The sequence below is a fragment of the Prosopis cineraria genome, unplaced genomic scaffold (assembly GCF_029017545.1).
Source record: "Prosopis cineraria cultivar Desert tree isolate PC_DT_omini unplaced genomic scaffold, ASM2901754v1 PC12, whole genome shotgun sequence".
Lineage (NCBI taxonomy): Eukaryota > Viridiplantae > Streptophyta > Magnoliopsida > Fabales > Fabaceae > Prosopis > Prosopis cineraria.
Window position 1 is genome coordinate 13,473,506 of NW_026555343.1, and position 15,543 is coordinate 13,489,048.

At 32.1% G+C, this 15,543-nt stretch overlaps 1 protein-coding gene across 1 annotated transcript; it reads right to left on the reverse strand.

Moving 5' to 3' along the window:
* Positions 1–8,508: 8,508 nt before the first annotated feature.
* Positions 8,509–13,373, reverse strand: LOC129289126 (protein ACCELERATED CELL DEATH 6-like). The gene is made up of 3 exons (XM_054925936.1): positions 13,322–13,373; positions 9,365–9,906; positions 8,509–9,222 (listed from the first exon to the last, which is right to left on the reverse strand). Exons 1-3 carry the CDS (start codon positions 13,371–13,373, stop codon positions 8,509–8,511), a joined length of 1,308 nt encoding a protein of 435 aa, XP_054781911.1.
* Positions 13,374–15,543: the final 2,170 nt, after the last annotated feature.

Below are 15,543 nucleotides of genomic sequence, written 5' to 3' on the forward strand. Positions count from 1 at the left end.
TCATTGGGTTAAGGTCATCGGAAATGGGTGATGCTAGTCTTGAGCTGAGGTGACATTGACTTTGGTTTTTCTTTTTTCCTAAACGGTGCTACGTCTCCCTCTATTCCTTGCATCAATTGGAGATTTCCATTTTCTCTCCCCTGTTTTGCTGTAGGTTCTGTCTTCTTCATTGCATTTGTTGTTATTAGTGTTTGAAGTGAGAATTCTTCAGCTTTCTTCCTTGATGAACTTGCGTGAGAGGAAGTGTGAGTTGATACTGAAATTATAGAAATTTTTGAGAGTATTTTGCTACTGTTGCTCGTGTTGTTGTGGAAGCTAGAAAGTAATTTTCAAAGCTTCATAATGATATATATATATATATGGGTCTGGATTCTAATCTAAATTAAATTTTGTTAGATTGGTTTATATTGAGAATTTGATTAGGATGAAGTTGAAAGAGAAGAACAAAATTGAAAATTGGTGCAAAGTTTAAAACAAAATTTTCACCTCAAGGAAATAGAATGGCATGACTAAAGCTTTATGGAGAAAGTTATAAGGATAAATAATACTACTTGGAGTAACTTTAAATTATAAATTTGATTTTGAATTTTAAATGATGATAGTGTGGATTCAATTCTCAATTAGAAATAACTGGATATCGGTAAAAGCTGAAATTTGGAAGGAAGCCTTTGTAAATTAAAAGATGATTTATTAAATTTTGTCTACTAATATCTTCATAGGATGCGTGGGGGAAGAGGATCCTGATAGAAATTAAAGAAATAATATTTTTGAGATTTGAAACTGCAACAGGTAAGTGAATAGCATTCTTTATAATTATTTACTGAAAGTCTTTTATTGAAATATTTTATTTTTATAAATTATATTAGTTTTTGAAATTTTGAAACAACGATGAAGGATAGTTACAATATGATTTGTGCATTTTCTCAAGAAATATATTTCTAATATTGATGAAGGCATCTTTACTTATTGAATTTCAAAATTTCTTAGTTACATGATTAGTACAAGTTTGTACATTCATTATGATGAATCGATTTGGCAAGTTTCATATATTTGAAGCAATTCATGCGAGTTTGATCTTGAGAATGAAAATTTGACTTCAAAAAAAAATAATTTTTCTCTCGCATGTTTGAAACGGGATTTCTAAGAGAACTTTATACAGAACACTGTTGCTAATGGCAATTCTGTTACCTCGTAGCGCGCTGTGGTTAAACACTAGCTAGTTTGTTTCGTGAGGTTTATTCTCACATTTGGTATTTGTGGGCTTTGTACCCACGTTTGATTCCGTGGCCTGAGCCACATTTGGTTACTTACTCTCGTGGACTGTGTGTCCATGTTTGTTTCATAGCTTCAGCTGCGTTTAGTTATTTACCCTCGTGGATAGTGTATCCACGTTTGCTTTCGTGGCATAAGCCGCATTTCGTTATTTATCCTCGTGAACTACGTGTCCATGTTTGTAACATATTCTGTTGAGTTCTCAAGATTTTAAAGGTTGATTAATATGTATTTTCGAAACTTACATGATTTTGGCTAGCAAATTGCACCACTTTAAGTTATACGTGAGCAAATTATTTTCTTAAGTATGATAACATAAATTTTTTTTATTTATATATTCTTATTTTACAAACATGGTTATGACTTACATGCTTATAAATTTTGGTGAAATTATTTTTAATTAGCTGACACTATTATTAGAGGTTGTTGAGTTAAATTTTAAAAATTTTAATATAGAAATGCTATTCACTAGAAAATTATTTTGGCCTCAGATTTGTTAGCTGACGCTAATCCCACCCTCGACCTCTAAAGGGCAACTAGCTATAGGTGGTGGACCTTTTTGATTGGTATTGTTGCTTTAATGTAAATATATAATTTGCATGTCTTTTTGATTTAAAAAAAAAAGTAGATACTCCACATAGGTTGTTGATGAATCTTATTTTTGGTCTGTATATTGGTTGCTGGCTGGAAGGAGCTACGCTCTTGATTTATACTGTTATTTATAAAAAAATTTTGTTGTAGAATTTTTGGGAGATCCTAGTTACAGGGGAGGTTCTGCCGAAATTTCTACAAAAACGTCGACACTTTCTTATGGTAATGAATTTAAACAAGTTATTTTAATTTTCATGTGATTTGATTGAATTTTATTTTTTTTTCTTCTTGAAAAATGAAATAAACATTCACTTGGAGGCTTACGGGAATGTGAGAGTGGTTCACACCCATGTCGATCACCCTCTATTTTTGAGGTGTGACAGTTAGCAATCAGTGTTCTGTATAAAGTCCCCTTGAAATTCATTTTCAAACTAATTTCAAACATGCGAGAATATAATCACTATTAAATAAAATTTTTATTTTCAATATCGAATTCGCATGAATCGTTTTTCGTAGCAATTCAATAATTTCCAAAATAAAAATCTCATAATTAAAAATCCAAACTTCTATTTACTAATAAACTAAAATTATCAAATCTGGTAAAAGATAACTTCACAAAAATAAAGTACTTTAATCAACGAATATTCAATAAAAAATGTAATATTTTAGTAAAAAATTTTATTGAAATATCAGTTGGGACACTATCCACTTACTTGGTAAGCTCCTAAAATAATATTTTGTTCCATCTAATCACATCTCAATAGTCTTTTTAGCTACATTATTGCCTAGATAAGAGGAACAAACAACTCTCTTAATAATGACTCTACTCTATATATATTGCCAACAGATATTCATCAACCCAAACTACTTAAATCATTTGAGGTTGCATTTCAACTACACAACAGATACTTTTCCATTTAAAAGTATACGACAAACTTTTTAAAGGAAAAAGAAAAAGAAAATAAATAGCTTAACCCTTCTAAGTTTTTAACATAGAATTGAACAACTTAAATCTAAATCCCAGTCATTAATATAGTGAATATACTCAATTGCTCCATCCCAATCAAATTCCTCTTTTACATAATTGGGCAACATTTATGTGTGTTAAGGTTCATTTATATTACAAAGCTCCTTTCTCTTCAAATCTCTTCTCAATAATTTTTATCAAATAATATATATATATATACAACCAATATCGCTACCGTCTTAAATTTCAATATAAAAATTTAACAAAGTAAATTCAAATCTTAGTTTTCTAATGCAATGATTGCTTGATTTCTCCATTTCAATTCTTGCAAACAATTTGACAAATACTGTGTAACATCAAATATGTAACAAATATGTAACTATAACATCAAGCTTCTTATAGAAAGTAGGCCACTTCTATTACAATTTGTTTAACATTATCAAACATTTTTCCAAGTACCTTGTGTGCGTTAAGAATTAAACCATGCAAACTACCCCTTACTTTTAAATCTCTTTCCCAAAACTCTTCCAAACATCTATATAGATTTTCTATTATTCCCAAATTCATATCTTAAAAATTATCAATCCCATTTCAAAAAGGAATATCATTCCACCATCTTCATACATAATCATCACTTTTAAAAAGGATACATATAATTCCAAATTTCAACAATTCAACCCAATCACACACAAACAGAAACCAGGCGAGAGATTGGAAGAAAGAGGTGAGGTTCACTCACCAACAAAGCCTATGACACTTGAAGGGGAGAAGGTCGAAGTTTTTTTCCCCCCAGTCACATGAGCATGCATCAATGCCAAAACAGGGGAGAAGTGATCAACGGTGTTTACAGGGAAGAATCAAGTAGACCGACGCTGATGAAACAAGGGAATAGGAAGAAATCAATCCTAACGCATCTACACAGCTACATAGATGAAAAGGGGGAAGAGACTTTGAAGATGAGAAGCAAAGGAAGACAAAGAAATATTGACCTTGACAGAGCAACAGCAAACACAACTCTCCAAACACCCATGGTGCCGACGACATTGAGATCAGTAGAGGAAGAATGAAGATGATAGAAATGGCAGAGGCATTTTAGGTTAGATGCCAGAACTTCTCTATCTGGCTCTAGCAAGTTCAATGGATCAGAAAAAGGAAAGGAGAGAGGAAAAATATGACAGTATGGAGGGCATAACTGTAATTCAAGAGGTTAAACCAAAAATAAAACTCCGCTCCTACGGCAGTGAGATTCGAACTCAGGACCCATCAGGTGATAGACTGGCTTAAATTCTACTAGACCAACACTTGTTTTCAGTAAAACCATCCCCAAAATATATATATAATATCATTAAAATAAATTACCATCATTTTCAATTTTAATTAAATTTTGGATCATTACCATATGTTTGAATACCTTAAATAAATTTAAATTTTATTATTTACATAAAACTTTAGGTCATTACATCAATGTTTGAGGTTAACGTTAAAATTTTGATAGAAAGGGTAAAAATACTTCATTTTAATTACTTTAAAGGCAAAATTGTTCTAATCAAAGTGTTAGAGTGCTGTATGCTCTTTGAAAAATATTTTAAAAGCAAAAATATATCTTAACCCCTTTCAAAATATTAGAATTCACACTACATAGTTCCATCATGTTACTTTAGTTAAAGTCCATTTTCTCAATTTGGAATATTATTTCCACTTAAACTTCACTTCAAACACATCATGTGCGTAATTTTCAAATACCAAAGAATCTCAAACAATCATAGTTAGATTTATCTTACTTTTTAAATTCAACTCCTCCTAGCATCCATTAAGCTTAAAGAAAATTCAAATCATATCAAATTTCCTCAAACAATAACTAGCCTATATATAGGTAAATTGTTCATATAACCTAAACATAAGTATCACATATGCAGTTATAAATAATTCAACTAGTTTACTAATAACTTAATCCATCTTCTTCACAATACCAAGCTCAATTCATAGAATAATCATTTATGTCTCCCAAATAATTTTAATGAGATTTTAGAAAATACAAAAACAATCAAGCAGCTCCCTCCAACAAACATTTTATCAAATATCTTATAGGTATCAATCTTTAATTATATATATATTTTTTAGTTCAGACTCTTTCATCCCAATCTCATCCTAACCATTTTTCATAAGTTCTCCACTGTCAATATTTGAATTAATCGAGTTCTCAATATCGTTCCTTCAGCGTAAATCAATTTTTGAACTCAGAAAATTAAATTCCCATCGTCCCGTTAGTCACAGCGGCAAAGAAAAGAAGGGAAAATCCACGATCTCAACCCACAATACACGTACTCAGTAGCAGAGAAACAAGGAAATGAAGCTTCTTACATCAGATCATTAATGGCGGAAGCAGTACAAAGAAGGAAAAAGAGTTTGCAGTGAACAGGGGAGAGACTCGATGCTGCTACACGTTACAGGGAGAAGGAAGATCAGCGATGCTTCCACGGTCACCAACGGCAAGCAAACAGTGACAAATGTGGATGGAGGGAAAGCTTAAACACTTGCACGATCATTTGGACACAGGAGGGAGAGGTTGCAGTAGTTTAAAACAGAGATGAAAGAGAAGCTCTAATTTTTTTTTTTTTTTAAAGGAATGGCGATGGCGCAGCTCCACTCTAGCAACGGCAGCGCGTTTGAACGGTGGAGCGGGCGGCAATTGGAGGAGGGAGAAGACAGAGGTCAAGAAATGAAAGATGAGGGTTTTTGGCGCTGCTCTCAAACCCTCGCTGCACACAGAATGGGATCAAAGCAGAGGAAGAAATAGAGGAGAATATGCGCATGTGAGTTCTAATTTCCAATGCATTTCACTTATTTTCTTTCTTTTTTTTTTTTTTTCCCTCTGTTTTTTAGCAGTAAACTTGTAATTTAAAAAGGCTGAAAAAATAAAATAAAACTCGGTTGAATCACCATGGTTCGAGCCGAGGACCTGCAATTGAGTTAACTTCCACCGGACCACGATTCCCTTCGATATATTTGTTTCAAAAATCAATACAAATTCCATCAAAAACTTAATCATAAATTTTAATCTCTTATTTAAACTCCTGGGTTATTACACATTACGCCACCTTTAATATTAGAAGGACCAGTATGCCTTAAAAATTTTGAGATAAAAATGCCCTTAACATCTAAAAAAAAAAATGCAGAATAACAAGAGAAATTGGGAATTTTATTCACAATCAAAAATAAACCCTTACTTCCGATTTCCCCTCCTAAAATTCTAATACTAAAAACTGAACTGATTATTAAATTAGTCAAAATATTAGTTTAAAGGTTAAAAATTAAAATCATAATTAAATTATAATCAAACTAGTCATAAATAAAGCATTTAATATCATTTAATGATACTACTTCAACTGGCAGGGTTGACCAAATTTCCAGTCTATGGTTCTGACCATGCATAATAAACCACTCCCTCCTCTTTGTCCAGAATAGGAAATACTGAACATCTTAAGACAATATTTGCACTTATTCATTTACAAGCCTCGTCTATTAAAATGGACTTGGGCTAAACCTTGATTTAATCCAACAAGGCCCCTCTGGCTCCCGAGGACTAGCTAATCCGTCAAGGTTGGACTTCTAATTGAGAAAAATTCTTACGTGGATCTGATACGTACCACATTATTCATGCTCTGTCAATAAAAGCATGTCATATCAGGTGGTTATAAATATAAATTAATTTTAACATCCATGATAATAGAGAGATAAAAGATAAAAAATTAAAAAAACACTATATTTCAAAAATAAAGTCATTAAAAGTAATAACACAATATATTTTACTTGGTTGAATTGATAAAACATGGCATGTTTTTATTTGACAGAATATGGATAATGTAGTGCACTACACAAGAATTTCATGTACAAGGGACATTGCACTATTAAGGAATCTAGTTAACAAGTAACATACTAACAAGAAATAAAATTACTCAAGAAAATGATTCATGGCACAGCACATTCATCCGAAATATTTCAATTATTCTCAATACATGCAACCAGAATTTTATCTTCATTTCCCACTTCTTCACAGCTGGATGAAATTGTAGATATAACACCATGCATCGTGTCATCTGAAATTTACAAAACACCGCCGCCGCCGCCGCCACCACTACACCAGCATTAATCAATTCTTATTGATTTCAATTGCTATTAAGAACTAATAATTAAAAAAGTTTTTATTATCCAAAATATAATCGGAACAAGCTAGATTAAACCCATATAGCTGAAATAAGATGAGTTATTTTATTATTTTGTAGGCTAGTCATTTGCCAAGTAAAATAAACTAAACAGTGAGGTACAATATTGAACAAAATAGTACAGTGCCTTATTGAGAAACTTTTCGTCTGGGTTCTTCAAATAGCTTTGTTGGTGTTGACTTGGTTGGTATCACCATGTTAATCGTTTTGATAGATCCTCCATCCATGACTAAAACTAATAATGATCACAATAATGATTTCTCCAAGTTGACGGAAAAAATGGGAGAGGAATACCAACGGCAAAGAGCATAACAACATAAAAGAAACAAGATGAACAAAGTGAATATCCATTCAATGATTCAATAACACTTATTAAACTTGCTAGCAAAGCGTTATTGCTCACCACTAAACGTGTGGCAGCAATAAACGCCACAGGCATGGTTATGAGAGCCAATTTAACAAAAAGGTCTGCAAAAAAATATGCTCGTGATACAAGACGATCGCCCAGATGCATCCACAGAAGAATAATAGTACTAAAAGTGGAGCAATACTTGGAGATGGCATTGAAAACTATGAATATTTTGAAGAGCTTTCGATCAGCCAACAATGCCATGCCTCTTTCTCTAGGGACTTTGTAAACAGAAGAGCAAAACCCACCTGGTACGGTGAAACCAGCTGCAAATGTCACTGTGGCTATCGCTATGGCCACAACTATGAGTGTGTTGGCTGCATCCTTGATGTTCAATTCTTTATTTTCTATCGAACGTAATTTTAACAACTTATTACTGCGGGGGACACCAACAAATACTAAAATAAGTAGCACTGCGAGAAGCTGCATGATAATCAATCAAACAAAGATATGTTTACATGCATCTCAACAACACTGAAAAATCTTCTGCAATATACAATAATAAAATACTCCCTCAATTAAAAAATGCAAGGCACTTTTTGAAGAATTAGATGTTAAAAAATGTAAGGTATTTTTAGTCTTTCGAAATGTAATCATTGCCTTTTTTTTAAAAGTACCCTTATTGATGAATGACTTATATTTATTTTAGGGTGTTTAATAGGGGTAAATATAAAAAGATAAGGTTAACTTAAAAGTAGGTAACTATTTTATTATGGGGTAAGATTAAATTAAAAATGTCTTTTATTTTTAAATGGAGAGAGTAAGTAGTATTCTATCTATTACATAACTCAAATAATAATAAATATACATCAAACAATTATTAACTTCAACTGCTGTTAAAAAAAGATTACGTCATTCACAATAATTGGACTAGATATTTGATTGTGAGCTCAACTCTCTCTTCACACTTGCTGATGTTCTGAACTAAGAATAACATTTTTTATTTGCAGTGCCTTTTTATATTGAGGAATATGTATCCAAAATAAAATAAAATGAAGGCTTGAACAAAACTTTAATTACCAGGGTGATCGTCGGCACAAGGAACACTAGGTGACTCGGTTCTTCTCTTGCGTGGTGTTGACTGGGTTGGCCATACCAACTTCATCGTCTTGTTGGATTTCACCAACATCATAAACTCTACCATACGTAGTTCCATAAAATAACATAATAAGAATCCAAAGATTAAGTTGTCCAACTTGACGGAAAACCGGAAGGTGAATTCCCAGTGGAAAATATCCTAAAAGGCCAAGAAGTAGTATAAGGAAAATGAAGATAAATGCAATGACACCTGTAAGATGTTGAAGAAAGCTGTCATTGCTGACAACCAGAAGTATGGCAGCCATAAATGCCACTGGCATGGTTCCAAGAGCCAATTGGACAAAAATTTTAGAGATATCATGTGCTCGTATTGAAGCACGACGATCATTCAAATGCCTCCAAAGAAGAAGAATAGTACCGAAAGTAGAGCAATACATAGAAATCGTGTTGAAAGTCATAAATATTTTGAATAGGGTTTGATCGGTCAACACTGCCATCCCTCTTTCTTTAGGGACTGGGTCATCCGAATTGTATAGCCCACCTGGTACTGTGAAACCGGCAGCAAATGTCACTGTAGATACCAGTACGGCCACAATTATGAGCGTGTTGGCCCCATCATTCACATTCCATTCTTTATTCTGTGCAAGTTTTGGTTCTGGTCTCAGCTTATTATTATGTTTGAGCGAGGCACTAGCAAATCTTAGAATCATATATGCTCCAAACTGCAAGGCGATCAAACCAAACAAGTAGATGCTTACATGCTATAATCTTTTATAAAACTGCATTTTGTCTAAAATCAAAACGTGCTCGAAAAAGGAAGAGACAATTGACAAAATAATTGGATATATAGATACTTCAAAATACCTCTGTAAGAGTCCTTGGAAATTTACTTTGCCTTTGGATAATATCACTAGCTGTTAAATCTTGGTCATTTACAAGGTTCACATTTATTCTTTTGTCCCGTGATAGATGGTCTAAAGTCCAAAGATTCAAGTTTTTTGAAGCCAGATGCAGTGGGGTGTCTCCATTTAGCAGGTCTTTCTCATTCACAGTTTTGGAATTGATCTTCGGGTGCTTCAGTAGGTATTTTACCATCTTGTTTTGTCCTCTCATAGATGCAATGTGAAGAATGTTTCGACCTTCATTATTGAGCCAAAAACTTGTACAAGGCCCTTGTACACGTAGCGATTCTTCAACCACCTGAACATGGCCCTTACCGCAAGCAACGTGAATCGGAAGATTACCTTTTGAGTTTCGTTGAAAGGCGACGAGGGTGGATTTTTTCAGAAGTTCATGAGCACCTTCCGCATAACCAGTGAATGCTGCATAATGAAGAGGTGTGTTTCCATTTTCATCTGTGACGAACATCAACTCTTCTTTCTTGAATACTATCTCCTTCAAAGCAGCTACACATAAAAGAATACATATTTCATTTATAATTGAAAATGGTTTATATTACAAAAAAAAAAAAGTAACACATCTGGTAATTAAAAAGTAGATTAAAAATATATAAAACTTGAGATATGTTTAACCAAGTGATTTAAAAAATTGACATGACAACCAGAAAAGAAAAGCAGCAAACTGATCAATTAATTTGGCTTCCCACACATATAGAAAAATTGAATCGGTGAATTTTGAGTAGTTTGATTCTTTTCCAATAGTAATAAAAAGGTTTTTGAAAGTTAAATTAGAGTATTACAACTGGTTGAAAGCTGAATAGTAGAGCTTTAAACCCGTAGGCTCAATTTGGCCTTTGACGAGATAGATTTTAGGGCAAAAATTTAATTTGAGTGAGATAAGACTAGTTGAAGTGATATAAAGTAGTAATCAAGTAGTAATAAACTGAAAATGGATAAATGGAAAAGAGTTTATGGATGAATATAGTCCTAAGTAGTAAATATGTGTTCTTGGTCAAAATAGATCAAATGACTAAAATGTGCTAAATGTCTAGACGTGTGAGTAGAGAATGGAAGCTTGAGATAAGTTATAGTGGTGGTTGAAATTCAAAGGTAACCTTTTTAGTAACAGAAGGGTTGAGGTAACTCAATAACTTTTTTGTTTGACTGTTTATTGTAAATATATATCAGTATGCTATGTAGTGCCTAAAAGTGTTTTGAGCTAAACATGTTTTTATAGCATTGTGTGAATATTGCATGAAATAGCTTTTGATAGAATAAAAGCATTGAAATGGGTGATTTCAAATGGTATGATAATATATATCTATATATATTATGTATGAGAAAACATGTAAAGTGGTAATGAGAAACCTTAAATGGTTTATAAAGCATAATCATAGGGGTGGGAGTTCACCCAAGTAGAGAGGCAGTAATAAGACAATATAGCATATTCTCCTTAGTGCCCGATAGGGTGTGGTGTTGGAGAAATACCTCCTCAGTGCCTTTTTAAGGTGTGATATTAGAGAAGATCTTCTTAGTGCCTATTGAGCTGCAATGTTAGAAATTTAAGACTCCTTAGTGTCTGTATGATATGATGTTAGAGTCAACAACAACTTATTATGTGTATTAGGGGAAACCATAATCCAGAAGTGAGATAGAACACTTTTGATCGAGTGATTCTACCACTAAAAGTAAGCTTAGAGCCAATAAGAGTGTACACTGGTCTAAGGCAAGCATATAGTTTCATGCCAGGGTGATTTGGAGGATTGGTCAATGGTGATCATGCTATGAAATACTATGTAATGTAATATGTTACTATATGTGAGAAAGTGATAAAAAGTGATGTATGGATACATGTGGTTGTAAATTGAGAATCGGATATGTGATATATTATACTAAATGATATAATATGCTTTACTTTCATATTGTTACATGTGATAGTCACTAGAAGTGAGTTATTTTGTTACCAAGATTTTTATCTCACCCCCGTGGTTACATGTTTACAAGGCAAGGTAGTGATTAGGGTAAGTAAAGAGAGTTTAGACTGGCTTGAGTTGTTGAAGCCGTGTATACTCAGAGTTTGTGTAATGAACTAAGAAACTTGTGTATATATGTGTAAATGGGTTGCCATAGGGTTACATGCATGCCCAATTGCACGTATATGTGATGAAATGAATCAAGGGATATAATTTGGGTATGTTTGTGTTGGAATTGTTGTTGATATTGGTTAATCTTAAGCCTATTTGAGAAATTATAAAGAAATGAGTAATTTAGGGCTAAGATTGAGTAATACATAGGATATGAATGTGAATGTATATATTAGTGTTGAGGAAAAGACCAGATAGATCAAGTTATATCAAGTGAAGGCAATTTGTGAAAGTTTATGAAATATGGAAATTGACTGTTGAGGGGTCAAATTTTAATGTATGTGTAAAATTATGATATAACATGGTCAATCAGGTGTATTAGGTCCTTTTGGACTTGATTTAAGGCCTTGTATGGTTTGATAAGAGAAAGGGATCGATTTAAGCGCTTAGGTGCGCAAACTTTTTTTAAAAAGTGACTTTTTGCACTTGGGTGTCCAAAATTTGATTGAACTATTAGATCATGTTTGAACCTGTCTCATTAGCTAGCTTATAAGCTAGCTTCATGTGGGCGCTTAAATTACTTTAATTAGATGTCATATGTGAAAACGATGCACGTCGGAAGTTCATAATTTTGCTATCAAAATGACAGTAGAAATTTAGACAGGCGTGCCGCAGTGCATGGTGTCACATGTTGCGAAGCATAGCATAGAAAGTTGGATATGTGACTTTGTGCCATATGCTGTGGCATACGTATTGCTTGTTGTGACGCATGGCTTTTTTTCTAACTTGATATTGTGATTTCAAATGCATGCATTAGGTGACATGAATGTGTATAAATTGCTTTCGCTATATGTTACTCAAATGTATTATGGTTTTTGATGATTTTGTGAAATAAGTCTTTGGCTAAAGCTTTTCAAATAAATTCTATGATTTTTGAATGGGTGTGTTCAAGTAGTGATTCTGCTAATCTTCTCCTATATTGAGTGAATATATGTGGAGGTTACATCTAACACATCTACACCTACCTTTGACATCATCTTCAAATCTTTAATCAATAGAGCTAAATAAACAACTATGCCATTTCTTGGTTATTTCGGGCCTGAAATCATCAATGACTGCATGATATATTTGCATTTCATGTACAACTAAGGAGGGAAATTATAAATCACTAGTAGAATAGGCCATGAGCTATATTAAATTGTAAGATTGCCATAACAATTCATCTTGTCTATACAAAAGTCCAAGCCTAAGATTTCTAAGCTCATTACCAAATTCAAGGAATAATCAATCAATTTCTTTACATTGTAGAGAATCTACCGAATGCTAAAGCATGCCATCAATTTTCCTCTCATTAGCATGCCATCTCAAGTTCTTTTCCTCGAATTCATTGAAAAATAACCATTTAAATCTCGGTATTATTGGAAAATACCACAACACCATTGCTGGAGGCCTTTTAGTAATTAAATCATCACCGCCATTCATCTCTTTTACTTTGTAGCGTGATGCCCTGCAGACTAGACACACATCCAACCCTTCAAAATCATTTCTATATAATATATAGTCATTAGGGCAAGCATGTATCTTTTGATACCCCAAACCTATTGGACACAATATTTTTTTGGCCTCATAATAACTACTTGGAAGTTCATTACCCTTTGGAAGCATCTCTTTCAATAGTTTAAGTAACTTTGTGAAACTCTTACTGCTCCACCCATATTTTGCTTTCAAGTTGAATAATTTCAGCATAGCTGTTAATCATGTATACTCTGTGCACCCTGGATACAAAGGCTTTTTCAAATTATTGCACAAGCTATCATATTTATGTACTTTCTCAACACCTTTAACACCAATATCACTTAGCATATCCTCTACTCGATCAAACAAATCCATATCATCACCATTCTCATCTTGTGGCACACACTTTGTTTTTTAAATTCTCCATGTAATACCCATTGTGTATACGCTTAGTAGAAACCAAAACAAATTGCGACAAAAGTCGCAACCCATTCAAGCACTTAATACATGGACAATAGAATAATCCTTTATTATTAGTGTCACACCAAAAAATGTGATGTGGATTGTGTGAGAGGGTGGAGGTTTCAACCTTCAGGGTGGAAACCAATTGAATGGGACTCGCCACTAAAATTTTGAAGTAAATCTTGGGAAACCGTTTAAAGGAAAATAATGATAGTCTTTCGAAATCAAAAAATAAGTTCGAGAGTTGATTTAGTATAAGGAAGGTGTTAGGCACCCCACAACACCCGTTTATTAGAGCGGTTACCTGAAGTTTGTTGTGCTAAATTAATATGATTTTAAAATTATTTTAATTATCCCTTTCTTATTCACGTGTTTAAAAATGATACTAATAAAATGAGGATTATTTATTTATTTATAAGAGAGGACTTGACTCAGAATCAAGCTTTGAGGCCTACGTACCCTACGATAAGAATCAAAGTCCACATAGTTCAGGATTATAACTTGTTGGTGAAAATATTTTTTAAGAGAAATTAATTAGATAAAATTCGCTATTTTGCAAATAAAATAATTTTTGAAATTTTGATATGTATGTTTTAAATTACAAAAAGTAATTTAATTTTAATTATTTTTGAAATTTTTAAAATTTTGAAATAGGAAAAAGGTAAAGAGTTTAAATTATTATTTTTTATTTTATTATTGAAAATTTAACTACTATATCTGTAGAGCCTTATTGGCTCATACGATAATGTAATTGTTCTAAATATCAGCAAAAATTCTAAAATTTCACATGATAAAAGAGTTTAACAACTCAATTTATTTATACTTTTTAGTGTTAGTAATAATTTATTTAAGCATGTATATATATGTTTTTAAAGAATTTTAATTGCACACCTGCAAAGCCTTATTGACTTATATGGTAATATGATTATTCTAAATATTTATGGAGATTCTAAAATCTCACACAATAAAAGATTTTAACAACTTAATTTATTTTACTTAAATTTTTAAGTACTAATGATATATTTTAAGTGTGTATATACATATTTACATTTTTTTAAAGACTCTTAATCACTGTACCTACAAAACCTTATTAACTTATACAGCAATACGATTATCCTGAATATTTACAAAAATTCAAAATTCTCACACAATAAAGGATTAAATATTATATATTTTAAATGTATTGTAATTTATTTCTTATTGTGTATGTAAATAATTTGTAAAAACTAATTGTTATACTTGTAGAGTCTTATTGACTCATACGATAATGCGATTATCCTAGAAATCTATAAAGATTCAAAAATTTCACATGACCAAAGATTTAATGGTTATTATTTAAATACATTAATTTATTTTAAAAAATATTCATTATTTTATTTACAAAATTTATTTATGTATTAACCATATAAATTGAGAATTATGATATCTGTGAGGATTTATTATCCCACATGATAATGCACTTAATTTAATTCTCTACGAATATTCTTGAAATCTCATATGAGACTTAAATATTTTATTAATTTAAATTATAAAAAGAGAATTAATTTTAATGATAGGCCTTTGGAATGTATATTAATATATAATTTTTTATTCTCATATCTGCAAAAGCTCATTGATTTACGCGATATGAGATCATTCTAAATGCTTGTGGAGATTCTTAAAATCTCACACAACAAATAAATAATCAAGATATTTGCATTTGCAATCAGTGCGTAATATGAATTTAGCATTTGAAGCAACAGAAAAAGAAACCATTTTGACACTAAACTCCCTATTTTGACTTGAGGATGTATTTTTCAAGATTTTTCAAATTGGCTTAATGCTCAGATATGGCTTTCGAAAGGAAATAATGAGAGTCATGGTTATAGCGTCCGACAATTAAAATAATTAAGATTCACATATCATCATCACCATCATCACCATATTAGACATACACACACTCTTAATTTTTCCAAAATAATATGATCATTTGAAGGAATGAAGCAAGCCTATGAAATTTTTGAAAGAAGTATAAAATTTTAAACAAGAAAGAGCCAAATCAAAGTCATAACCAAGTTGTGTATGTAAAAGATGACCATAAAAA

Bases quoted from the DNA above. Each gene is read 5' to 3' on its own strand.
- LOC129289126 (XM_054925936.1), bottom strand. From the start codon at position 13,373: ATGGATTTGTTTGATCGAGTAGAGGATATGCTAAGTGATATTGGTGTT. The intron at 9,907-13,321 runs GTGTTGAGAAAG...TTTTATGTGTAG, and splicing joins AAGTGATATTGGTGTTAAAG to CTGCTTTGAAGGAGATAGTA. The intron at 9,223-9,364 runs GTATTTTGAAGT...ATCGCCTTGCAG, and splicing joins TTCCAAGGACTCTTACAGAG to TTTGGAGCATATATGATTCT.